Below are 26,484 nucleotides of genomic sequence, written 5' to 3'. Positions count from 1 at the left end.
TAAATGGTATTTATTTGCAATAGTTCTAAAGAGAATTCTTCCCTATTGCTAGGGGAAACAGCATACAGCAAGATGTTCACAGCAGAAAGTAGTTGGTACAAATACACTCTGGAGGCACGCAGGCCTCCTTTTTATGTCAATTTTCCACACAGTACCACAGGGGGGTCATGTCCTCCCTGTCTTCTCCAACCAATCAGGTTATCGCACAAAATATAAATAAATTACATTTTACAAGGATGTCAGTAAGTGCAAAAAAGCTATTTCCTTTTCTCTATCGTCCTAGTGGATGCTGGGGTTCCTGAAAGGACCATGGGGAATAGCGGCTCCGCAGGAGAGAGGGCACAAAAAGTAAAGCTTTAGGATCAGGTGGTGTGCACTGGCTCCTCCTCCTATGACCCTCCTCCAAGCCTCAGTTAGAGTTTTGTGCCCGGCCGAGAAGGGTGCAATCTAGGTGGCTCTCCTAAAGAGCTGCTTAGAAAAGTTTAGCTTAGGTTTTTTATTTTACAGTGAGTCCTGCTGGCAACAGGATCACTGCAACGAGGGACTTAGGGGAGAAGAAGTGAACTCACCTGCGTGCAGGATGGATTGGCTTCTTTGGCTACTGGACATTAGCTCCAGAGGGACGATCACAGGTACAGCCTGGATGGTCACCGGAGCCTCGCCGCCGGCCCCCTTGCAGATGCTGAAACGAGAAGAGGTCCAGAATCGGCGGCAGAAGACTCCTCAGTCTTCTTAAGGTAGCGCACAGCACTGCAGCTGTGCGCCATTTCCTCTCAGCACACTTCACACGGCAGTCACTGAGGGTGCAGGGCGCTGGGAGGGGGGCGCCCTGGGAGGCAAATGAAAACCTTTTTTGGCTAAAAATACCTCACATATAGCCTCCGGGGGCTATATGGAGATATTTAACCCCTGCCAGAATCCATTAAAGAGCGGGAGACGAGCCCGCCGAAAAAGGGGCGGGGCCTATCTCCTCAGCACACAGCGCCATTTTCCCTCACAGAAAGGCTGGAGGGAAGGCTCCCAGGCTCTCCCCTGCACTGCACTACAGAAACAGGGTTAAAACAGAGAGGGGGGGCACTAATTTGGCGTTAGAAATATATAAAAGATGCTATAAGGGAAAACACTTATATAAGGTTGTCCCTATATAATTATAGCGTTTTTGGTGTGTGCTGGCAAACTCTCCCTCTGTCTCTCCAAAGGGCTAGTGGGTCCTGTCCTCTATCAGAGCATTCCCTGTGTGTGTGCTGTGTGTCGGTACGTGTGTGTCGACATGTATGAGGACGATGTTGGTGAGGAGGCGGAGCAATTGCCTGTAATGGTGATGTCACTCTCTAGGGAGTCGACACCGGAATGGATGGCTTATTTAGGGAATTACGTGATAATGTCAACACGCTGCAAGGTCGGTTGACGACATGAGACGGCCGACAAACAATTAGTACCGGTCCAGACGTCTCAGAAACACCGTCAGGGGTTTTAAAACGCCCGTTTACTTTAGTCGGTCGACACAGACACAGACACGGACACTGAATCCAGTGTCGACGGTGAATAAACAAACGTATTCCTTATTAGGGCCACACGTTAAGGGCAATGAAGGAGGTGTTACATATTTCTGATACTACAAGTACCACAAAAGAGGGTATTATGTGGGATGTGAAAAAACTACCGTAGTTTTTCCTGAATCAGATAAATTAAATGAAGTGTGTGATGATGCGTGGGTTCCCCCCGATAGAAAATTATGGGCGGTATACCCTTTCCCGCCAGAAGTTAGGGCGCGTTGGGAAACACCCCTTAGGGTGGATAAGGCGCTCACACGCTTATCAAAACAAGTGGCGGTACCGTCTATAGATAGGGCCGTCCTCAAGGAGCCAGCTGACAGGAGGCTGGAAAATATCATAAAAAGTATATACACACATACTGGTGTTATACTGCGACCAGCGATCGCCTCAGCCTGGATGTGCAGAGCTGGGGTGGCTTGGTCGGATTCCCTGACTAAAAATATTGATACCCTTGACAGGGACAGTATTTTATTGACTATAGAGCATTTAAAGGATGCATTTTCTATATATGCGAGATGCACAGAGGGATATTTGCACTCTGGCATCAAGAGTAAGTGCGATGTCCATATCTGCCAGAAGATGTTTATGGACACGACAGTGGTCAGGTGATGCAGATTCCAAACGGCACAAAGGTGTATTGCCGTATAAAGGAAGAGGAGTTATTTGGGGTCGGTCCATCGGACCTGGTGGCCACGGCAACTGCTGGAAAATCCACCGTTTTTACCCTAAGTCACATCTCTGTAGAAAAAGACACCGTCTTTTCAGCCTCAGTCCTTTCGTCCCTATAAGAGTCATATCTGCCCAGGGATAGAGGAAAGGGAAGAAGACTGCAGCAGGCAGCCCATTCCCAGGAACAGAAGCGTTCCACCGCTTCTGCCAAGCTCTCAGCATGACGCTGGGACCGTACAGGACCCCTGGATCCTACATGTAGTATCCCAGGGGTACAGATTGGAATGTCGAGACGTTTCCCCTTCGCAGGCTCCTGAAGTCTGGTTTACCAAGGTCTCCCTCCGACAAGGAGGCAGTATGGGAAACAATTCACAAGCTGTATTCCCAGCAGGTGATAATCAAATTACCCCTCCTACAACAAGAAAAGGGGTATTATTCCACATTATATTGTGGTACTGAAGCCAGAAGGCTAGGTGAGACCTATTCTAAATCTAAAAAAATTTGAACACTTACAAAGGTTCAAATCAAGATGGAGTCACTCAGAGCAGTGATAACGAACCAGGAAGAAGGGGACTATATAGTGTCCCGAGACATCAGGGATGCTTACCTCCATGTCCAAAATTTGCCCTTCTCACTAAGGGTACCTCAGGTTCGTGGTACAGAACTGTCACTATCAGTTTCAGACGCTGCCGTTTGGATTGTCCACGGCACCCCGGGTCTTTACCAAGGTAATGGCCGAAATGATGATTCTTCTTCGAAGAAAAGGCGTCTTAATTATCCCTTACTTGGACGATCTCCTGATAAGGGCAAAGTCCAGGGAACAGTTGGAGGTCGGAGTAGCACTATCTCGGATACTGCTACAACAGCACGGGTGGATTCTAAATATTCCAAAATCGCAGCTGATCCCGACGACAAGTCTGCTGTGCCTAGGGATGATTCTGGACACAGTCCAGAAAAAGGTGTTTTCTCCCGGAAGAGAAAGCCAGGGAGTTATCCGAGCTAGTCAGGAACCTCCTAAAATCAGTGCATCATTGCACAAGGGTCCTGGTAAAGATGGTGACTTCCTACGAAGCAATTCCATTCGGCAGATTTCACGCAATAATTTTTCAGTGGGATCTGCTGGACAAATGGTCCGGATCGCATCTTCAGATGCATCAGCGGATAACCCTATATCCAAGGACAAGGGTGTCTCTCCTGTGGTGGTTACAGAGTGCTCATCTTCTAGAGGGCCGCAGATTCGGCATTCAGGATTGGATGCTGGTGACCACGGAGGCCAGCCCGAGAGGCTGGGGAGCAGTCACACAAGGAAAAAAATTTCCAGGGAGTGTGATCAAGTCTGGAGACTTTTCTCCACATAAATATACTGGAGCTAAGGGTAAATTTATAATACTCTAAGCTTAGCAAGACCTCTGCTTCAAGGTCAGCCGGTATTGATCCAGTGGGAAAAACATCACGGCAGTCGCCCACGTAAATAGACAGGGCGGCACAAGAAGCAGGAGGGCAATGGCAAAAACTGCAAGGACTTTTCGCTGGGCGGAAAATCATGTGATAGCACTGTCAGCAGTGTTTCATTCCGGGAATGGAAACTGGAAAGCAGACTTCCTCAGCAGGCACGACCTCCACCCGGCAGAATGGAAACTTCATCGGGAAGTTTTCCACATGATTGTAAACCGTTGGGAAATACCAAAGGTGGACATGATGGCGTCCCGTCTGAACAAAAAACGGGACAGGTATTGCGCCAGGTTAAGAGACCCTCAGGCAATAGCTGTGGACGTTCTGGTAACACCATGGATGTACCAGTCGGTGTATGTGTTCCATCCTCTGCTTCTCATACCTAAGGTACTGAGACTTATAAGACGTAGAGGAGTAAGAACTATACTCATGGCTCCGGATTGGCCAAGAAGGACTTGGTACCCAGAACTTCAAGAGATGCTCACAGAGGACTTATGGCCTCTGCCGCTAAGAAGGGACTTGTTTCAGCAAGTACCATGTCTGTTCCAAGACTTACCGCAGCTGCGTTTGACGGCATGGCGGTGGAACGCCGGATCCTAAGGGAAAAAGGCATTCCGGAAGAGGTCATTCCTACCCTGGTCAAAGCCAGAAAGGAGGTGACCGCACAACATAATCACCACATGTGGCAAAAATATGTTGCGTGGTGTGAGGCCAGAAAGGCCCCACGAAGAAATTTCAACTCGGTCGATTCCTGCATTTCCTGCAAACAGGAGTGTCTATGGGCCTCAAATTGGGGTCCATTAAGGTTCAAATTTCGGCCCTGTCGATTTTCTTCCAGAAAGAAGTGGCTTCAGTTCCTGAAGTCCAGAAGTTTGTCAAGGGAGTATTGCATATACAACCCCCTTTTGTGCCTCCAGTGGCACTGTGGGATCTCAACGTAGTTCTGGGATTCCTCAAATCACATTGGTTTAAAACCAGTCAAATCTGTGGATTTGAAGCATCTCACATGAAAAGTGACCATGCTCTTGGCCCTGGCCTGGACCAGGCGAGTGTCAAATTGGTGTTTTTTTTCTCAAAAAAGCCCATATCTGGTTGTCCATTTGGACAGGGCAGAGCTGCGGACTCGTCCCCAGTTCTCTCCCTAAGGTGGTGTCAGTGTTTCACCTGAACCAGCTTATTTTGGTGCCTTGCGCCTACTAGGGACTTGGAGGACTCCAGGTTGCTAGATGTTGTCAGGGCCCTGTAAATATAGGTTCCAGGACGGCTGGAGTCAGGAAAACTGACTTGCTGTTATCCTGTATGCACCCAACAAACTGGGTGCTCTTGCTTCTAAGCAGACTATTGCTAGTTGGATGTGTAATACAATTCAGCTTGCACATTCTGTGGCAGGCCTGCCACAGCCAAAATATGTAAATGCCCATTCCACAAGGAAGGTGGGCTTATCTTGGGCGGCTGCCCGAGGGGTCTCGGCTTTACAACTTTGCCGAGCGGCTATTTAGTCAGGGGCAAACACGTTGGTAAAATCCTACAAATTTGATACCCTGGCTAAGGAGGACCTGGAGTTCTCTCATTCGGTGCTGCAGAGTCATCCGCACTCTCCCGCCCGTTTGGGAGCTTTGGTATTATCCCCATGGTCCTTTCAGGAACCCCAGCATCCACTAGGACGATAGAGAAAATAAGAATTTACTTACCGATAATTCTATTTCTCGGAGTCCGTAGTGGATGCTGGGCGCCCATCCCAAGTGCGGATTATCTGCAATACTTGTACATAGTTACAAAAATCGGGTTATTATTGTTGTGAGCCATCTTTTCAGAGGCTCCGCTGTTATCATACTGTTAACTGGGTTCAGATCACAGGTTGTACAGTGTGATTGGTGTGGCTGGTATGAGTCTTACCCGGGATTCAAAATCCTTCCTTATTGTGTACGCTCGTCCGGGCACAGTATCCTAACTGAGGCTTGGAGGAGGGTCATAGGGGGAGGAGCCAGTGCACACCACCTGATCCTAAAGCTTTACTTTTTGTGCCCTGTCTCCTGCGGAGCCGCTATTCCCCATGGTCCTTTCAGGAACCCCAGCATCCACTACGGACTCCGAGAAATAGAATTATCGGTAAGTAAATTCTTATTTTTCCTGCCACACACAGACAAAGTTTTGTATAATTTAAACTCCAATTCCTACCACCTGGGAGGTTACACTTCACCATTGATACATTTAACACATAGCTTTAAATACGGTTTGTATTTGATTTACCAAACAAATATTCTTCCTTCCTGCATCTACCATTCAGGGTTCGTACATCAATTAAATCAGCTACATGAAACAAACAGGTTCCAAGCCCATAGACTTTATATATGGGATAAGGAGATCCCCCGTGATTAGCATCTCTCTCTAAGGAACTTACACATCAAAAGGTTTTGTCATTCACACCTCTCTGCTAGGACAGGGCCATTAGCATGCCACTTCCTATTTCCAGAGGATGAGAGATGCTTATTCAGACAGCTATAGTAAGTGTATTTTTCCTTTAAAATACAGGTGACCACATCTTAAATATAAATACATTTAAACATGCATTCATGCAATTGTGCACAGAGCACTACATATGACATGTTAAGACACATCATTAAACATATTTTCTCTGACGTCCTAGTGGATGCTGGGGACTCCGTCAGGACCATGGGGATAGCGGCTCCGCAGGAGACAGGGCACAAAAGTAAAAGCTTTAGGATCAGGTGGTGTGCACTGGCTCCTCCCCCTATGACCCTCCTCCAAGCCTCAGTTAGATTTTTGTGCCCGGCCGAGAAGGGTGCAATCTAGGTGGCTCTCCTAAAGAGCTGCTTAGAGTAAAAGTTTTGTTAGGTTTTTTATTTTCAGTGAGTCCTGCTGGCAACAGGCTCACTGCATCGAGGGACTTAGGGGAGAGAAGTGAACTCACCTGCGTGCAGGATGGATTGGCTTCTTAGGCTACTGGACACCATTAGCTCCAGAGGGAGTCGGAACACAGGTCTCACCCTGGGGTTCGTCCCGGAGCCACGCCGCCGACCCCCTTGCAGATGCCGAAAAGTGAAGAGGTCCAGAAACCGGCGGCAGAAGACTTTTCAGTCTTCATAAGGTAGCGCACAGCACTGCAGCTGTGCGCCATTGTTGTCAGCACACTTCATAGCAGCGGTCACTGAGGGTGCAGGGCGCTGGGGGGGGCGCCCTGGGCAGCAATGATAGTACCTTATTCTGGCTAAAAATACATCACATATAGCCCCTGGGGGCTATATGGATGTATTTAATCCCTGCCAGGTCTCAGAAAAACGGGAGAAGAAGCCCGCCGAAAAGGGGGCGGGGCCTATTCTCCTCAGCACACAGCGCCATTTTCCCTCACAGAAATGCTGGTGGGAAGGCTCCCAGGCTCTCCCCTGCACTGCACTACAGAAACAGGGTTAAAACAGAGAGGGGGGGCACTTATTTGGCGATATGACTATATATATTAAAATGCTATAAGGGAAAAACACTTATATAAAGGTTGTCCCTGTATAATTATAGCGTTTTTGGTGTGTGCTGGCAAACTCTCCCTCTGTCTCCCCAAAGGGCTAGTGGGGTCCTGTCCTCTATCAGAGCATTCCCTGTGTGTGTGCTGTGTGTCGGTACGTGTGTGTCGACATGTATGAGGACGATGTTGGTGAGGAGGCGGAGCAATTGCCTGTAATGGTGATGTCACTCTCTAGGGAGTCGACACCGGAATGGATGGCTTATTTAAGGAATTACGTGATAATGTCAACACGCTGCAAGGTCGGTTGACGACATGAGACGGCCGGCAAACCAATTAGTACCTGTCCAGGCGTCTCAAACACCGTCAGGGGCGTTAAAACGTCCTTTTACCTCAGTCGGTCGACACAGACACAGACACGGACACTGACTCCAGTGTCGACGGTGAAGAAACAAACGTATTTTCCTTTAGGGCCACACGTTACTTGTTAAGGGCAATGAAGGAGGTGTTACATATTTCTGATACTACAAGTACCACAAAAAAGGGTATTATGTGGAGTGTGAAAAAACTACATGTGGTTTTTCCTGAATCAGATAAATTAAATGAAGTGTGTGATGATGCGTGGGTTTCCCCCGATAGAAAATTATTGGCGGTATACCCTTTCCCGCCAGAAGTTAGGGCGCGTTGGGAAACACCCCTTAGGGTGGATAAGGCGCTCACACGCTTATCAAAACAAGTGGCGGTACCGTCTCCAGATAGGGCCGCCCTCAAGGAGCCAGCTGATAGGAGGATGGAAAATATCCTAAAAAGTATATACACACATACTGGTGTTATACTGCGACCAGCGATCGCCTCAGCCTGGATGTGCAGCGCTGGGGTGGCTTGGTCGGATTCCCTGACTGAAAATATTGATACCTTTGACAGGGACAGTATTTTATTGACTATAGAGCATTTAAAGGATGCATTTCTATATATGCGAGATGCACAGAGGGATATTTGCACTCTGGCATCAAGAGTAAGTGCGATGTCCATATCTGCCAGAAGTTGTTTATGGACACGACAGTGGTCAGGTGATGCAGATTCCAAACGGCACATGGAAGTATTGTCGTATAAAGGAGAAAAAGACAACGTCTTTTCAGCCTCAGTCCTTTCGTCCCCATAAGGGCAAGCGGGCAAAAGGCCAGTCATATCTGCCATGGGATAGAGGAAAGGGAAGAAGACTGCAGCAGGCAGCCCATTCCCAGAAACAGAAGCCCTCCACCGTTTCTGCCAAGTCCTCAGCATGACGCTGGGGCCGTACAAGCGGACTCAGGTGCGGTGGGGGGGGGGGGTCGTCTCAAGAGTTTCAGCACGCAGTGGGCTCACTCGCAAGTGGACCCCTGGATCCTACAAGTAGTATCCCAGGGGTACAGATTGGAAATTCGAGACGTCTCCCCCTCGCAGGTTCCTGAAGTCTGCTTTACCAACGTCTCCCTCCGACAGGGAGGGAGTAGTGGAAACAATTCACAAGCTGTATTCCCAGCAGGTGATAATCAAAGTACCCCTCCTACAACAAGGAAAGGGGTATTATTCCACACTATATTGTGGTACTGAAGCCAGACGGCTCGGTGAGACCTATTCTAAATCTGAAATAGTTGAACACTTACATACAAAGGTTCAAATCAAGATGGAGTCACTCAGAGCAGTGATAGCGAACCAGGAAGAAGGGGACTATATGGTGTCCCGGGACATCAGGGATGCTTACCTCCATGTCCCAATTTGCCCTTCTCACCAAGGGTACCTCAGGTTCGTGGTACAGAACTGTCACTATCAGTTTCAGACGCTGCCGGTTGGATTGTCCACGGCACCCCGGGTCCTTACCAAGGTAATGGCCGAAATGATGATTCTTCTTCAAAGAAAATGGATGATCTCCTGATAGGGGCAAGGTCCAGAGAACAGTTGGAGGTCGGAGTAGCACTATCTCAAGTAGTTCTACGACAGCACGGGTGGATTCTAAATATTCCAAAACCGCAGCTGTTTCCGACGACACGTCTGCTGTTCCTAGGGATGATTCTGGACACAGTCCAGAAAAAGGTGTTTCTCCCGGAGAAGAAAGCCAGGGAGTTATCCGAGCTAGTCAGGAACCTCCTAAAACCAGGAAAAGTGTCAGTGCATCATTGCACAAGGGTCCTGGGAAAAATGGTGGCTTCTTACGAAGCGATTCCATTCGGTAGATTTCACGCAAGAACTTTTCAGTGGGATCTGCTGGAAAAATGGTCCGGATCGCATCTTCAGATGCATCAGCGGATAACCCTGTCTCCAAGGACAAGGGTGTTTCTTCTGCGGTGGCTGCAGAGTGCTCATCTACTAAAGGGCCGCAGACTCGGCATTCAGGACTGGGTCCTGGTGACCACGGATGCCAGCCTGAGAGGCTGGGGAGCAGTCACACAGGGAAAAAATTTCCAGGGAGTGTGATCAAGTCTGGAGACTTCTCTCCACATAAATATACTGGAGCTAAGGGCAATTTACAATGTTCTAAGCTTAGCAAGACCTCTGCTTCAAGGTCAGCCGGTATTGATCCAGTGGGACAACATCACGGCAGTCGCCCACGTAAACAGACAGGGCGGCACAAGAAGCAGGAGGGCAATGGCAGAAACTGCAAGGATTCTTCGCTGGGCGAAAAATCATGTGATAGCACTGTCAGCAGTGTTCATTCCGGGAGTGGACAACTGGGAAGCAGACTTCCTCAGCAGGCACGACCTCCACCCGGGAGAGTGGGGACTTCATCGGGAAGTATTCCACATGATTGTGAACCGTTGGGAAAGACCAAAGGTGGACATGATGGCGTCCCGCCTGAACAAAAAACTGGACAGGTATTGCGCCAGGTCAAGAGACCCTCAAGCAATATCTGTGGACGTTCTGGTAACACTGTGGGTGTACCAGTCGGTGTATGTGTTCCCTCCTCTGCTTCTCATAACCAAGGTACTGAGAATTATAAGACGTAGAGGAGTAAGAACTATACTCGTGGCTCCGGATTGGCCAAGAAGGACGTGGCACCCGGAACTTCAAGAAATGCTCACAGAGGACTCATGGCCTCTGCCGCTAAGAAGGGACTTGCTTCAGCAAGTACCATGTCTGTTCCAAGACTTACCGCGGCTGCGTTTGACGGCATGGCGGTGGAACGCCAGATCCTAAGGGAAAAAGGCATTCCGGAAGAGGTCATTCCTACCCTGGTCAAAGCCAGGAAGGAGGTGACCGCAAAACATTATCACCACATGTGGCGAAAATATGTTGCGTGGTGTGAGGCCAGGAAGGCCCCACGAAGAAATTTCAACTCGGTCGATTCCTGCATTTCCTGCAAACAGGAGTGTCTATGGGCCTCAAATTGGGGTCCATTAAGGTTCAAATTTCGGCCCTGTAAATTTTCTTCCAGAAAGAATTGGCTTCAGTTCCTGAAGTCCAGAAGTTTGTCAAGGGAGTATTGCATATACAACCTCCTTTTTGTGCCTCCAGTGGCACTGTGGGATCTCAACGTAGTTCTGGGATTCCTCAAATCACATTTTAAACCGCTCAAATCTGTGGATTTGAAATATCTCACATGGAAAATGACCATGCTGTTGGCCCTGGCCTCGGCCAGGCGAGTGTCAGAATTGGCGGCTTTGTCTCACAAAAGCCATATCTGATTGTCCATTCGGACAGGGCAGAACTGCGGACTCGTCCCCAGTTTCTTCCTAAGGTGGTGTCAGCGTTTCACCTGAACCAGCTTATTGTGGTACCTGCGGCCACTAGGGACTTGGAGGACTCCAAGTTGCTAGATGTTGTCAGGGCCCTGAAAATATAGGTTTCCAGGACGGCTGGAGTCAGGAAAACTGACTTGCTGTTATCCTGTATGCACCCAACAAACTGGGTGCTCTTGCTTCTAAGCAGACGATTGCTCGTTGGATTTGTAGCACATTTCAACTTACACATTCTGTGGCAGGCCTGCCACAGCCTAAATCTGTCAAGGCCCATTCCACAAGGAAGGTGGGCTCATCCTGGGCGGCTGCCCGAGGGGTCTCGGCATTACAACTCTGCCGAGCAGCTACGTGGTCGGGGGAGAACACGTTTGTAAAATTCTACAAATTTGATACCCTGGCTAAAGAGGACCTGGAGTTCTCTCATTCGGTGCTGCAGAGTCATCCGCACTCTCCCGCCCGTTTGGGAGCTTTGGTATAATCCCCATGGTCCTGACGGAGTCCCCAGCATCCACTAGGACGTCAGAGAAAATAAGATTTTACTTACCGATAAATCTATTTCTCGTAGTCCGTAGTGGATGCTGGGCGCCCATCCCAAGTGCGGATTGTCTGCAATACTTGTACATAGTTATTGTTACAAAAATCGGGTTATTATTGTTGTGAGCCATCTTTTCAGAGGCTCCTCTGTTATCATGCTGTTAACTGGGTTCAGATCACAAGTTGTACGGTGTGATTGGTGTGGCTGGTATGAGTCTTACCCGGGATTCAAAATCCTTCCTTATTGTGTACGCTCGTCCGGGCACAGTATCCTAACTGAGGCTTGGAGGAGGGTCATAGGGGGAGGAGCCAGTGCACACCACCTGATCCTAAAGCTTTTACTTTTGTGCCCTGTCTCCTGCGGAGCCGCTATCCCCATGGTCCTGACGGAGTCCCCAGCATCCACTACGGACTACGAGAAATAGATTTATCGGTAAGTAAAATCTTATTTTTAAACAGTCTGCGCCCAGCACCGTAAGTACATTTAACAGTGACGCCAAGCGCCTATTGTCCGCAACATGGCGCCGGGCACGAGGGTTAACCCCTTCAGTGCCGCAGCCGCCATTACACGTGTGGCTGGTTAGTCTCTCCGGCCACAGCCCCCTTGTATACAGAATGCCACAGTCGGAGTGCATGTTACAATGCAGTGGTCTACACCTTGCCCATCTCTGAAATTGGAAGACAATTTCTGTCCTCTGCGAATGGGATAGCAGAGGAGGAAATGACATCACTGCTGTGGCTTCTGTATAACACTGCATTCTGATAAAGAGGGAAAGAACAGGGTAATCAGTGAGCATGTACTGCTTACACTGTGTCCCTAGTAGAAGAACAGACTTATTTTGTACCTATATATTTTAACCCTCTGCTTAACTTTTCATAAGGATTAGAACTACTTCCGTATTGGAAGAAACCTTCATTATCTACTTATTATTTATATGCTACAGCCGTTCTTTCATGAAGACTGGACATACAAAGTATTTCTCTTACATCCTAGAGGATGCTGGGGACTCCGTAAGGACCATGGGGTATAGACGGGCTCCGCAGGAGACATGGGCACTCTAAAGACTTTAGATGGGTGTGCACTGGCTCCTCCCTCTATGCCCCTCCTCCATACCTCGGTTAGATCCTGTGCCTAGAGGAGATTGGGTGCATTACAGGGGAGCTCTCCTGAGTTTCTCTGAAAAAAGACTTGTTAGGTTTTTTATTTTCAGGGAGCTCTGCTGGCAGAATAAAGAAGACTTCATGATCTTCACTGAGGTAACGCTGCGCGCCATTGCTCCCACACAGATCACACACAACAGGCACTGTACGGGTGCAGGGCGCAGGGGGGGTGCCCTGGGCAGCATTATTAACCTCAAGGGACACTGGCATATAAAATAGATATAAGGGAAGGGAGATGGGAGATCTACTGCACTAGTATTTAGATCATGAATGAATTATAATCAAAAAAACCCATTTTGTATTATGCCACCTTAAATCTGGTCACAGATTGTGGGGGTGCTGCCACACCATATATGTTGCCAAAATATAAGATCAGTTTTGAAGGGAAGGGAAATAATTGGACTGTGGGTGGCGCACTAAAGCTAAATAAACACTCGCTTAAAATGTAACCTTTAATTCTATTTGATTTAAAAAAGCTAGTAACTGAAATATTAAAATAAATCTGGACAAGTGCAAGACACAGTGCAACATATAAGTTAAAACACACACTCTTACTCCAATGTGTTGTGCAATGTCTAATATATTATATACTGTAATGATTACACCCAGCTATCAATAGGGACAACTTCCTGACAGCACTAAATTAATTTTGTTTAAGGTCATAGAACCTATCATTACAGTATATAATATATTAGACATTGCACAACACATTGGAGTAAGAGAGTGTTTTTTAACTTATATGTTGCACTGTGTCTTGTAAAATAGATACCGCAGAGGCAGTATAGTAATAAACCCCCGCCAGTATAAATAATTTGAGCGGGACCGAAGCCTGCCGATGAGGGGGCGGGACTTGATCCTACCAGCGCTAACCAGCGCCATTTTCTCCACAGCACACTGCAGAGACGCTGGCTCCCCGGACTCTCCCCTGCTGTACACGGTTACAGAGGGCATAAAAGAGAGGGGCACATGTAATTGGCGCAGTGAAATGTATTTATATATAATAAAAAAGCGCTGTACTACTGGGATTTTCTTCCAGTCCGGTGGCGCTGGGTGTGTGCTGGCATACTCTCTCTCTGTCTCTCCAAAGGGCCTTATTGGGGGACTGTCTCCATATAGATATATCCCTGAGTGTGTGGGGGTGTCAGTACGTGTGTGTCGGGTTGTCTTAAGCGGAAGGCTCATCTAAGGAGGAGGTGGAGCAGATGACTGTGGTGTCTCCGTCGGCAACGCCGACACCTGATTGGTTGGACATGTGGAATGTTTAAATGCAACTGTGACTTTATTACATAAGAGATTGGACAAAGCAGAGTCCAGGGATAAAACAGGGAGTCAATCCATGGCTTTAACTGTGTCACAGGGCCCTTCAGGGTCTCAAAACCGTCCCCTATCCCAAATAGCAGACACTGATACTGATAAAGGTAACCCCCCAGGAAAGGGCACCCCTCGCTTAACTAAGTTCAAGCACACACTCAATCGGTCAGCATCAGGTTCATTCATGGCTGCAGCCAGTTACCAGTTAAATAAAGAGAGTGAAGTAGGAAATAGCAGAAGCAGCTTTATTTCCTGAAAGCATTTCATTATAAAGAGATACATATTTGCATACAGTGGCGTAGTTTCCTTACACAAAGCATAATCCTATTGGTTAATGATCTCTTTAATTCTATTGGTTAACATACTTTTCATATCCTATTGGTTAATAAACTCCTATATCCTTAGTAAAGGCTATCATTTCTATTTGCGGTTTTATGTGGGGCAACTGGGGACTTTTGCTAAGCTCGTAACCTACATATGTCTGGTTCTGTTTTCACACCTGCTATACCGCAACCTGAAAAATACCTTTTGAAGCCTTCAAATTAAGCTGCTGACATTATATTTCTGCAAGGAAAGTATATCTTAGATAAAGGTCATAACTTCACAATATGGGTTCAAACAAAGTACAGTGCCTGTACTTTTTCCTGTGTCAGCTCTAAGCTGAAAACAATTTGAAACAGCTTGTCCGATGTCAAACAAAATGTAGTCTTATGAACAAATATGGCTTCCATCTTTATCAATACCGACACGGATTCTGACTCCAGTGTCGACTACGATGATGCCAGGTTACACCCAAGGGTGGCCAAAAGTATTCATTATATGATTATTGCAATAAAAGATGTTTTGCAGATCACAGATGACCCCTCTGTCCCTGACACGAGGGTATGCATGTTTAAGGAAAAGAAACCTGAGGTAACCTTTCCCCCATCTCATGAGCTGAATGCGTTATTTGAAAAAGCTTGGGAATCTCCAGACAAGAAACTGCAGATTCCCAAAAGAATTCTTATGGCGTATCCTTTCCCTGCACAGGACAGGGTACGGTGGGAATCCTCGCCCAGGGTGGACAAGGCTTTAAAGCGCTTATCCAAGAAGGTGGCGCTAACGTCTCCAATACATATACGGGTGGTTTGCTCAGACCGGCAATAGCATCGGCATGGGTTTGTAGAGCGGTAGCAGCTTGGACAGATACCTTGTCAGCTGATATTGATACCCTAGAGAGGGATACCAAATTGTTGACCTAGGTCACATCAAAGACGCAGTCTTATATATGAGAGACGCTCAGAGAGACGTCAGGCTACTAGGTTCAAGGGCCACCGCCATGGTGATCTCGGCTAGGCGAGCACTGTGGACCCGCCTATGGACGGGTGATGCCGACTCAAAGAGGCATATGGAAGTTTTACCTTACAAGGGTGAGGTTGTGTTTGGGGAAGGTTTCGCGGACCTGGTTTCCACAGCTACCGCGGGTAAATTTACGCATAAGTCCAGAAGAGGTCGGGGTTCTTCCTTCCTCGCCAGAGGTAAGGGTAGAGGGTAAAGAATGCCTGCTACGGCTAGTTCCCAGGAACAGAAGTCCTCCCCGGCTTCTAATAAATCCACCGCATGACGCTGGGGCTCCACTGAAGGAGTCCGCACCGGTGGGGGCACGTCTTCGACTCTTCAGCCACGTCTGGGTTCTGTCAGATTTAGATCCTTGGGCGATGATAATAGTATCCCAAGGCTACAAGCTGGAATTCGAAGACGTGCATCCTCGCTGATTCTTCAAATCGGCTTTACCAACTTCTCCCCCAGACAGGGAGATAGTTTTAGCTGCAATTCAAAAGCTGTGTCGACAGCAGGTGATTATCAAGGTTCCCCTAATACATCAGGGAAAAGGGTACTATTCAACCCTATTTGTGGTCCCAAAACTGGATGGCTCGGTCAGACCCATTCTTAATTTAAAATCCCTGAACCTGTACTTAAGAAGGTTCAAGTTCAAGATGGAATCGCTCAGGGCGGTTATCTCCAGCATGGAAGGGGGGATTTTATGGTGTCACTAGACATAAAGGATGCATACCTTCACGTACCCCTATATCCTCCTCATCAGGCGTACCTGAGATTCGCTGTACAGGACTGTCATTACCGGTTTCAGACGTTGCCGTTTGGGCTTTCCACGGCCCCGAGGGTGTTCTCCAAGGTAATGGCGGACATGATGGTGCTCCTGCGCAGGCAAGGAGTCACAATTGTCCCGTACTTGGACGATCTCCTGATAAAAGAGAGATCAAAGGAATAGTTGCAGAAAAGCGTGTTGCTCTCCCTGAGAGTGCTGCAGCAGCATGGCTGGATTCTGAATCTACCAAAGTCACAGTTGATTCCAACGACTCGGGTGTCTTTCTTAGGCATGATTCTGGACACAGAACAGAAGAGGGTTTTTCTCCCGATGGAAAAAGCCCAGGAACTCCAGAACATGGTCAGAGACCTGTTAAAACCGAAAAGAGTGTCAGTACATCAATGCACTCGAGTACTGGGGAAAATGGTGGCGACCTACAAAGCCATCCCCTTCGGCAGGTTTCATGCGAGAACTTTTCAGTGGGACCTTCTGGACAAGTGGTCCGGGTCCCACCTTCAAATTCATCAGAAAATAACCCTGTCCCCCAGGGCCAGGGTGTCTCTCCTGTGGTGGCTGCAGAGTGCTCACCTTCTAGAGGGTCGCAGGTTCGGCATTCAGGACTGGGTTCTGGTGACCACGGACGCGAGCCTCCGAGGATGGGGAGCAGTCACACAAGGAAGGAATTTTTGGGGACTGTGGTCAAGTCAGGAGGCTTGTCTACACATCAACATACTGGAATTGAGGGCCATATACGACTGCCTACGACAAGCGGAGAATCTTCTTCGCTACCTACCGGTTCTGATTCAATCAGAAAACGTCACAGCCGTGGCTCATGTAAACCGCCAAGGCGGGACAAGGAGCAGAGTGGCAATGGCGGAAGCCACCAGGATTTTGCGCTGGGCAGAAAATCACGTAAGCACTCTGTCAGCAGTATTCATTCCGGGAGTGGACAACTGGGAAGCAGACTTCCTCAGCAGACACGATCTCCATCCAGGAGGTGGGGACTTCATCAAATAGACATGATGGCGTCACGCCTCAACAAGAAGCTTCGGAGGTATTGTGCCAGGTCAAGGGGCCCTCAGGAAGTAGCGGTGGACGTCCTGGTGACACCATGGATGTTTCAGTCGGTCTATGTGTTCCCTCCTCTCCCTCTCATCTCAAAAATAATGAGAATCATAAGACGAAAAAGAGTGCAGACAATACTCATTGTTCCAGATTGGCCTCGAAGGGCCTGGTATTCAGATCTTCAGGAACTGCTTCACAGAAGATCCTTGGCCTCTTCCTCTCAGGGAGGACCTGTTGCAGCAGGGGCCCTGCGTGTTCCAAGACTTACCGCAGTTACGTTTGACGGCATGGCGGTTGAACACCGAATCCTAGCTGGGAAGGGTATTCCGGAAGAAGTCATCCCTACTCTGATTAAGGCTAGGAAAGAGGAGACGGCGAAACATTATCACCGTATCTGGAGGAAGTATGTTTCTTGGTGTGAAGCCAAGAATGCCCCTACGGAAGATTTCCATTTGAGCCGGTTTCTCCACTTTCTACAGACAGGAGTGGATATGGGCCTAAAGTTAGGCTCCATTAAGGTACAGATTTCGGTCCTATCTATATTCTTCCAGAAAGAATTGGTTTCTCTCCCAGAAGTCCAGACTTTTGTAAAGGGAGTGCTACACATCCAGCCTCCTTTTGTGCCCCCAGTGGCACCATGGGACCTTAACGGGGTGTTACAGTTCCTAAAATCTCACTGGTTTGAGCCTCTTCAAACGGTTGAGTTAAAGTTTCTCACTGGAAGGTGGTCATGTTATTGGCCTTGGCATCTGCGAGGCGGGTGTCCGAATTGGCGGCCTTGTCTCATAAGAGCCCCTATCTCATTTTCCATGTGGATAGAGCAGAGTTGAGGACTCGTCCTCAATTTTTACCTAAGGTGGTGTCATCGTTTCATATGAACCAGCCTATTGTGGTGCCTGTGGCTACGGGAGACTTGCAGGATTCCAAATCCCTTGATGTGGTCGGGGCCTTAAAAATGTATGTAGCCAGGACGGCTCGGATTAGGAAAACAGAGGCTCTGTTTGTCCTGTATGCGGCCAACAAGGTTGGCGCTCCTGCTTCGAAGCAGGCTATTGCTCGCTTGATCTGTAACACGATTCAGCAGGATCATTCTACGGCTGGATTGCCGGTACCAAATTCGGTAAAGACCCATTCCACAAGGAAGGTGGCCTCTTCTTGGGCGGCTGCCCGAGGCGTCTCGGCTTTACAGCTTTGCTGAGCGGCTACTTGGTCGGGTACAAACACTTTTGCAAAATTCTACAAGTTTGATACCCTGGCTGACGAGGACCTCATGTTTGCTCAATCGGTGCTGCAGAGTCATCCGCACTCTCCCGCCCGTTTTGGAGCTTTGGTATAATCCCCATGGTCCTTACGGAGTCCCCAGCATCCTCTAGGACGTAAGAGAAAATAAGATTTTAAACCTACCGGTAAATCTTTTTCTCCTAGTCCGTAGAGGATGCTGGGCACCCGTCCCAGTGCGGACTACATCTGCAAGACTTGTATATAGTTGTTGCTTACATAAGGGTTATGTTACAGTTGGGATCAGTCGTTAGCTGATCCTGTTTTGTTCATACTGTTTACTGGTTGCGTATATTCCAGGTTATACAGTGTGGATGGTGTGGGCTGGTGTGAATCTTGCCCTTAGATTAACAAAAATCTTTTCCTCGTACTGTCCGTCTCCTCTGGGCACAGTTCTCTAACTGAGGTCTGGAGGAGGGGCATAGAGGGAGGAGCCAGTGCACACCCATTCTATCCTAAAGTCTTTAGAGTGCCCATGTCTCCTGCGGAGCCCGTCTATACCCCATGGTCCTTACGGAGTCCCCAGCATCCTCTACGGACTAGGAGAAAAAGATTTACCGGTAGGTTTAAAATCTTATTTTTTCTCAGTACAGATGTTGGGTGTTACATGGGTGTCCTATATGTATGTATTCGTATATGATACACTAAGGGGAAAATATATCTTTAACAACTATAAACATATGCGCTATGCTTTGTGCGCAAAGCGTCACACCAAAAATGTGCCCTTCAAAATTAAAATGTGCCCTCCTCAGTGATCAGCACCCTGCCTTAAAAAAAATCCTAAAGTGACCACTGCCTGTCATTGTCGTATAAGAATATGGCGTTCGTTTTCTAGATAGCGACATATTTTGGGAGTGCGGAAACATTTTTGCTGATTGTGAAATGAATTCTCCTTTTAGATCTTGGTTGGATCTCGAGAGTTGGGGTCAATCACCCGGCCGTCCTCAGGCGAGCAGAGCAGATTCAGAGCCGGAGGACCGTCAAGAAAGACTTTCAGGTGGGGAATAAAGTCTCACTCCATCACCCAATTAGTAGATTTACTAAAGCTTCTGAAAATGAAGTATTGCTGTTGCCCATAGCAACCCATCATATTCGGCCTGTCCTTAGGATGCAATACAGAAACGATCCCTAGACTATAATAATAAAGTATATTATAATATTATATAGCGCTCTTTCTCCAGCAGAACACAATGCTATGATTTAGTAAATCTACCCCAAGGAGTTCAGAACAAAGTAAATCGTTTCCAGGTTGTGGTAAATAAATTAGATGAGATTGAATTAGTATTTTCTTTCTAAACTCCCCAATTTGGAGGGTTTCCAAAAATAATCATGATGATTTGTGCCTTGTGCAGCAACACCTGGAATAATGCGTAACCAACCTGACATGCGAGCTATATACTCCCTATAATGTTACGTCTGTCTCTCTAGGCCGCGTGCTATATACTCCCTATAATGTTACGTCTGTCTCTCTAGGCCGCGTGCTATATACTCCCTATAATGTTAAGTCTGTCTCTCTAGGCTGCATGCTATATACTCCCTATAATGTTACGTCTGTCTCTCTAGGCTGCATGCTATATACTCCCTATAATGTTACGTCTGTCTCTAGGCTGCATGCTATATACTCCCTATAATGTTCTGTCTGTCTCTCTAGGCTGCGTGCTATATACTCCCTGTAATGTTCTGTCTGTCTCTCTAGGCTGCGTGCTATATACTCCCTATAATGTTCTGTCTGTCTCTCTAGGCTGCGTGCTATATACTCCCTATAATGTTCTGTCTGTCTCTCTAGGCTGCGTGCTATATACTCCCTATAATGTTCTGTCTGTCTCTTTAGGCTGCGTGCTATATACTCCCTATAATGTTCTGTCTGTCTCTCTAGGCTGCGTGCTATATACTCCCTATAATGTTACGTCTGTCTCTCTAGGCTGCATGCTATATACTCCCTATAATGTTACGTCTGTCTCTCTAGGCTGCATGCTATATACTCCCTATAATGTTACGTCTGTCTCTCTAGGCTGCGTGCTATATACTCCCTATAATGTTCTGTCTGTCTCTCTAGGCTGCGTGCTATATACTCCCTATAATGTTCTGTCTGTCTCTCTAGGCTGCGTGCTATATACTCCCTATAATGTTACGTCTGTCTCTCTAGGCAGCGTGCTATATACTCCCTATAATGTTACGTCTGTCTCTCTAGGCTGCGTGCTATATACTCCCTATAATGTTACGTCTGTCTCTCTAGGCTGCGTGCTATATACTCCCTATAATGTGAAATCTGTCTCTCTAGGCTGCGTGCTATATACTCCCTATAATGTTCTGTCTGTCTCTCTAGGCTGCGTGCTATATACTCCCTGTAATGTTACGTCTGTCTCTCTAGGCTGCGTGCTATAAACTCCCTATAATGTTACGTCTGTCTCTCTAGGCTGCGTGCTATATACTCCCTATAATGTTACGTCTGTCTCTCTAGGCTGCGTGCTATATACTCCCTATAATGTTACGTCTGTCTCTCTAGGCCGCGTGCTATATACTCCCTATAATGTTACGTCTGTCTCTCTAGGCTGCGTGCTATAAACTCCCTATAATGTGACGTCTGTCTCTCTAGGCTGCGTGCTATATACTCCCTATAATGTTACATCTGTCTCTCTAGGCTGCGTGCTATATACTCCCTATAATGTTACGTCTGTCTCTCTAGGCTGCGTGCTATATACTCCCTATAATGTTACGTCTGTCTCTCTAGGCCGCGTGCTATATACTCCCTATAATGTTACGTCTGTCTCTCTAGGCTGCGTGCTATAAACTCCCTATAATGTGACGTCTGTCTCTCTAGGCTGCGTGCTATATACTCCCTATAATGTTCTGTCTGTCTCTCTAGGCTGCATGCTATATACTCCCTATAATGTTCTGTCTGTCTCTCTAGGCTGCGTGCTATATACTCCCTATAATGTTCTGTCTGTCTCTCTAGGCTGCGTGCTATATACTCCCTATAATGTTCTGTCTGTCTCTCTAGGCTGCGTGCTATATACTCCCTATAATGTTCTGTCTGTCTCTCTAGGCTGCGTGCTATATACTCCCTATAATGTTACGTCTGTCTCTCTAGGCTGCGTGCTATATACTCCCTATAATGTTACGTCTGTCTCTCTAGGCTGCGTGCTATATACTCCCTATAATGTTACGTCTGTCTCTCTAGGCTGCATGCTATATACTCCCTATAATGTTACGTCTGTCTCTCTAGGCTGCGTGCTATATACTCCCTATAATGTTCTGTCTGTCTCTCTAGGCTGCGTGCTATATACTCCCTATAATGTTCTGTCTGTCTCTCTAGGCTGCGTGCTATATACTCCCTATAATGTTACGTCTGTCTCTCTAGGCAGCGTGCTATATACTCCCTATAATGTTACGTCTGTCTCTCTAGGCTGCGTGCTATATACTCCCTATAATGTTACGTCTGTCTCTCTAGGCTGCGTGCTATATACTCCCTATAATGTGAAATCTGTCTCTCTAGGCTGCGTGCTATATACTCCCTATAATGTTCTGTCTGTCTCTCTAGGCTGCGTGCTATATACTCCCTGTAATGTTACGTCTGTCTCTCTAGGCTGCGTGCTATAAACTCCCTATAATGTTACGTCTGTCTCTCTAGGCTGCGTGCTATATACTCCCTATAATGTTACGTCTGTCTCTCTAGGCTGCGTGCTATATACTCCCTATAATGTTACGTCTGTCTCTCTAGGCCGCGTGCTATATACTCCCTATAATGTTACGTCTGTCTCTCTAGGCTGCGTGCTATAAACTCCCTATAATGTGACGTCTGTCTCTCTAGGCTGCGTGCTATATACTCCCTATAATGTTACATCTGTCTCTCTAGGCTGCGTGCTATATACTCCCTATAATGTTACGTCTGTCTCTCTAGGCTGCGTGCTATATACTCCCTATAATGTTACGTCTGTCTCTCTAGGCCGCGTGCTATATACTCCCTATAATGTTACGTCTGTCTCTCTAGGCTGCGTGCTATAAACTCCCTATAATGTTCTGTCTGTCTCTCTAGGCTGCATGCTATATACTCCCTATAATGTTCTGTCTGTCTCTCTAGGCTGCATGCTATATACTCCCTATAATGTTCTGTCTGTCTCTCTAGGCTGCGTGCTATATACTCCCTATAATGTTCTGTCTGTCTCTCTAGGCTGCGTGCTATATACTCCCTATAATGTTCTGTCTGTCTCTCTAGGCTGCGTGCTATATACTCCCTATAATGTTCTGTCTGTCTCTCTAGGCTGCGTGCTATATACTCCCTATAATGTTACGTCTGTCTCTCTAGGCTGCATGCTATATACTCCCTATAATGTTACGTCTGTCTCTCTAGGCTGCATGCTATATACTCCCTATAATGTTACGTCTGTCTCTCTAGGCTGCGTGCTATATACTCCCTATAATGTTCTGTCTGTCTCTCTAGGCTGCGTGCTATATACTCCCTATAATGTTCTGTCTGTCTCTCTAGGCTGCGTGCTATATACTCCCTATAATGTTACGTCTGTCTCTCTAGGCAGCGTGCTATATACTCCCTATAATGTTACGTCTGTCTCTCTAGGCTGCGTGCTATATACTCCCTATAATGTTACGTCTGTCTCTCTAGGCTGCGTGCTATATACTCCCTATAATGTGAAATCTGTCTCTCTAGGCTGCGTGCTATATACTCCCTATAATGTTCTGTCTGTCTCTCTAGGCTGCGTGCTATATACTCCCTGTAATGTTACGTCTGTCTCTCTAGGCTGCGTGCTATAAACTCCCTATAATGTTACGTCTGTCTCTCTAGGCTGCGTGCTATATACTCCCTATAATGTTACGTCTGTCTCTCTAGGCTGCGTGCTATATACTCCCTATAATGTTACGTCTGTCTCTCTAGGCCGCGTGCTATATACTCCCTATAATGTTACGTCTGTCTCTCTAGGCTGCGTGCTATAAACTCCCTATAATGTGACGTCTGTCTCTCTAGGCTGCGTGCTATATACTCCCTATAATGTTACATCTGTCTCTCTAGGCTGCGTGCTATATACTCCCTATAATGTTACGTCTGTCTCTCTAGGCTGCGTGCTATATACTCCCTATAATGTTACGTCTGTCTCTCTAGGCCGCGTGCTATATACTCCCTATAATGTTACGTCTGTCTCTCTAGGCTGCGTGCTATAAACTCCCTATAATGTGACGTCTGTCTCTCTAGGCTGCGTGCTATATACTCCCTATAATGTTCTGTCTGTCTCTCTAGGCTGCATGCTATATACTCCCTATAATGTTCTGTCTGTCTCTCTAGGCTGCGTGCTATATACTCCCTATAATGTTCTGTCTGTCTCTCTAGGCTGCGTGCTATATACTCCCTATAATGTTCTGTCTGTCTCTCTAGGCTGCGTGCTATATACTCCCTATAATGTTCTGTCTGTCTCTCTAGGCTGCGTGCTATATACTCCCTATAATGTTACGTCTGTCTCTCTAGGCAGCGTGCTATATACTCCCTATAATGTTACGTCTGTCTCTCTAGGCTGCGTGCTATATACTCCCTATAATGTTCTGTCTGTCTCTCTAGGCTGCGTGCTATATACTCCCTATAATGTTCTGTCTGTCTCTCTAGGCTGCGTGCTATATACTCCCTATAATGTTCTGTCTGTCTCTTTAGGCTGCGTGCTATATACTCCCTATAATGTTCTGTCTGTCTCTCTAGGCTGCGTGCTATATACTCCCTATAATGTTACGTCTGTCTCTCTAGGCTGCGTGCTATATACTCCCTATAATGTTACGTCTGTCTCTCTAGGCTGCGTGCTATATACTCCCTATAATGTGAAATCTGTCTCTCTAGGCTGCGTGCTATATACTCCCTATAATGTTCTGTCTGTCTCTCTAGGCTGCGTGCTATATACTCCCTGTAATGTTACGTCTGTCTCTCTAGGCTGCATGCTATATACTCCCTATAATGTTACATCTGTCTCTCTAGGCTGCGTGCTATATACTCCCTATAATGTTACGTCTGTCTCTCTAGGCTGCGTGCTATAAACTCCCTATAATGTTACGTCTGTCTCTCTAGGCTGCGTGCTATATACTCCCTATAATGTTACGTCTGTCTCTCTAGGCTGCGTGCTATATACTCCCTATAATGTTACGTCTGTCTCTCTAGGCCGCGTGCTATATACTCCCTATAATGTTACGTCTGTCTCTCTAGGCTGCGTGCTATAAACTCCCTATAATGTGACGTCTGTCTCTCTAGGCTGCGTGCTATATACTCCCTATAATGTTACATCTGTCTCTCTAGGCTGCGTGCTATATACTCCCTATAATGTTACGTCTGTCTCTCTAGGCTGCGTGCTATATACTCCCTATAATGTTACGTCTGTCTCTCTAGGCCGCGTGCTATATACTCCCTATAATGTTACGTCTGTCTCTCTAGGCTGCGTGCTATATACTCCCTATAATGTTACGTCTGTCTCTCTAGGCCGCGTGCTATATACTCCCTATAATGTTACGTCTGTCTCTCTAGGCTGCGTGCTATAAACTCCCTATAATGTGACGTCTGTCTCTCTAGGCTGCGTGCTATATACTCCCTATAATGTTACATCTGTCTCTCTAGGCTGCGTGCTATATACTCCCTATAATGTTACGTCTGTCTCTCTAGGCTGCGTGCTATATACTCCCTATAATGTTACGTCTGTCTCTCTAGGCCGCGTGCTATATACTCCCTATAATGTTACGTCTGTCTCTCTAGGCTGCGTGCTATAAACTCCCTATAATGTGACGTCTGTCTCTCTAGGCTGCATGCTATATACTCCCTATAATGTTCTGTCTGTCTCTCTAGGCTGCATGCTATATACTCCCTATAATGTTACGTCTGTCTCTCTAGGCTGCGTGCTATATACTCCCTATAATGTTACGTCTGTCTCTCTAGGCTGCATGCTATATACTCCCTATAATGTTACGTCTGTCTCTCTAGGCTGCATGCTATATACTCCCTATAATGTTACGTCTGTCTCTCTAGGCTGCATTCTATATACTCCCTATAATGTGACGTCTGTCTCTCTAGGCTGCGTGCTATATACTCCCTATAATGTTACGTCTGTCTCTCTAGGCTGCATTCTATATACTCCCTATAATGTGACGTCTGTCTCTCTAGGCTGCGTGCTATATACTCCCTATAATGTTACATCTGTCTCTCTAGGCTGCGTGCTATATACTCCCTATAATGTTACGTCTGTCTCTCTAGGCTGCGTGCTATATACTCCCTATAATGTTACGTCTGTATCTCTAGGCTGCGTGCTATATACTCCCTATAATGTTACGTCTGTCTCTCTAGGCTGCATTCTATATACTCCCTATAATGTTACGTCTGTCTCTCTAGGCTGCGTGCTATATACTCCCTGTAATGTTACGTCTGTCTCTCTAGGCTGCGTGCTATATACTCCCTATAATGTTCTGTCTGTATCTCTAGGCTGCGTGCTATATACTCCCTATAATGTTACATCTGTCTCTCTAGGCTGCGTGCTATATACTCCCTGTAATGTTACGTCTGTCTCTCTAGGCTGCGTGCTCCCTATAATGTTACGTCTGTCTCTCTAGGCTGCATGCTATATACTCCCTATAATGTGACGTCTGTCTCTCTAGGCTGCGTGCTCCCTATAATGTGACGTCTGTCTCTCTAGGCTGCGTGCTCCCTATAATGTGACGTCTGTCTCTCTAGGCTGCGTGCTCCCTATAATGTGACGTCTGTCTCTCTAGGCTGCGTGGCTGCTGACTGCTGTCACTTGTATAGACCTCACCACTCTCTCTGGAGATGACACACCATCCAATGTCCACCGACTCTGTTTCAAGGCTAAACATCCAATCAGAGAGGATCTCCTGCGCAGCGTCCGGATGGATGAGCAAGGTAGGGATATAGTGATATGGACACGTGACGAGATCTCCGGTAGATGCGTGCGTGGGGCTTTCTGGCGCTATGTTTAGAGTTCTGTCCGGGAATCGCTATTGGTTTTGTAGATGTTGTGTGTTACTGTGTGACGTCCGTCACTAAATGATATTTGAAAGAAATTAATTGGTTCTTCAACATGTAAAAGTCTACCAGGAGCTTTAGATGTTCCTGTGTCTGGGCTCGCTGACACGCGTGTTTAATGACTTTAGTAGCGTGTGTGCCGTGATCTAGGATCAGCCCTCGCTGGG

The 26,484-nt window shown here is 47.0% G+C and overlaps 1 protein-coding gene across 2 annotated transcripts in view; it reads left to right on the top strand.

Annotated features, from left to right (window-relative positions):
- The window catches only part of DERA (deoxyribose-phosphate aldolase), a 339,267-nt gene that overhangs the window by 95,244 nt on the left and 217,539 nt on the right, over positions 1–26,484 (top strand). For both annotated transcript variants that reach the window (XM_063929429.1, XM_063929428.1), the window contains exons 2-3: positions 19,203–19,300; positions 26,047–26,194. In XM_063929429.1, coding sequence (XP_063785499.1) covers positions 19,203–19,300; positions 26,047–26,194 — 246 coding nt within the window. The remainder of the gene's footprint in view (positions 1–19,202; positions 19,301–26,046; positions 26,195–26,484) is intronic.

The sequence above is a fragment of the Pseudophryne corroboree genome, chromosome 6, assembly GCF_028390025.1.
Source record: "Pseudophryne corroboree isolate aPseCor3 chromosome 6, aPseCor3.hap2, whole genome shotgun sequence".
NCBI classification, from domain to species: Eukaryota; Metazoa; Chordata; class Amphibia; order Anura; family Myobatrachidae; genus Pseudophryne; species Pseudophryne corroboree.
The sequence above is the reverse complement of the archived record's forward strand: the minus strand, read 5'-3'. Positions and strand labels throughout refer to the sequence as shown.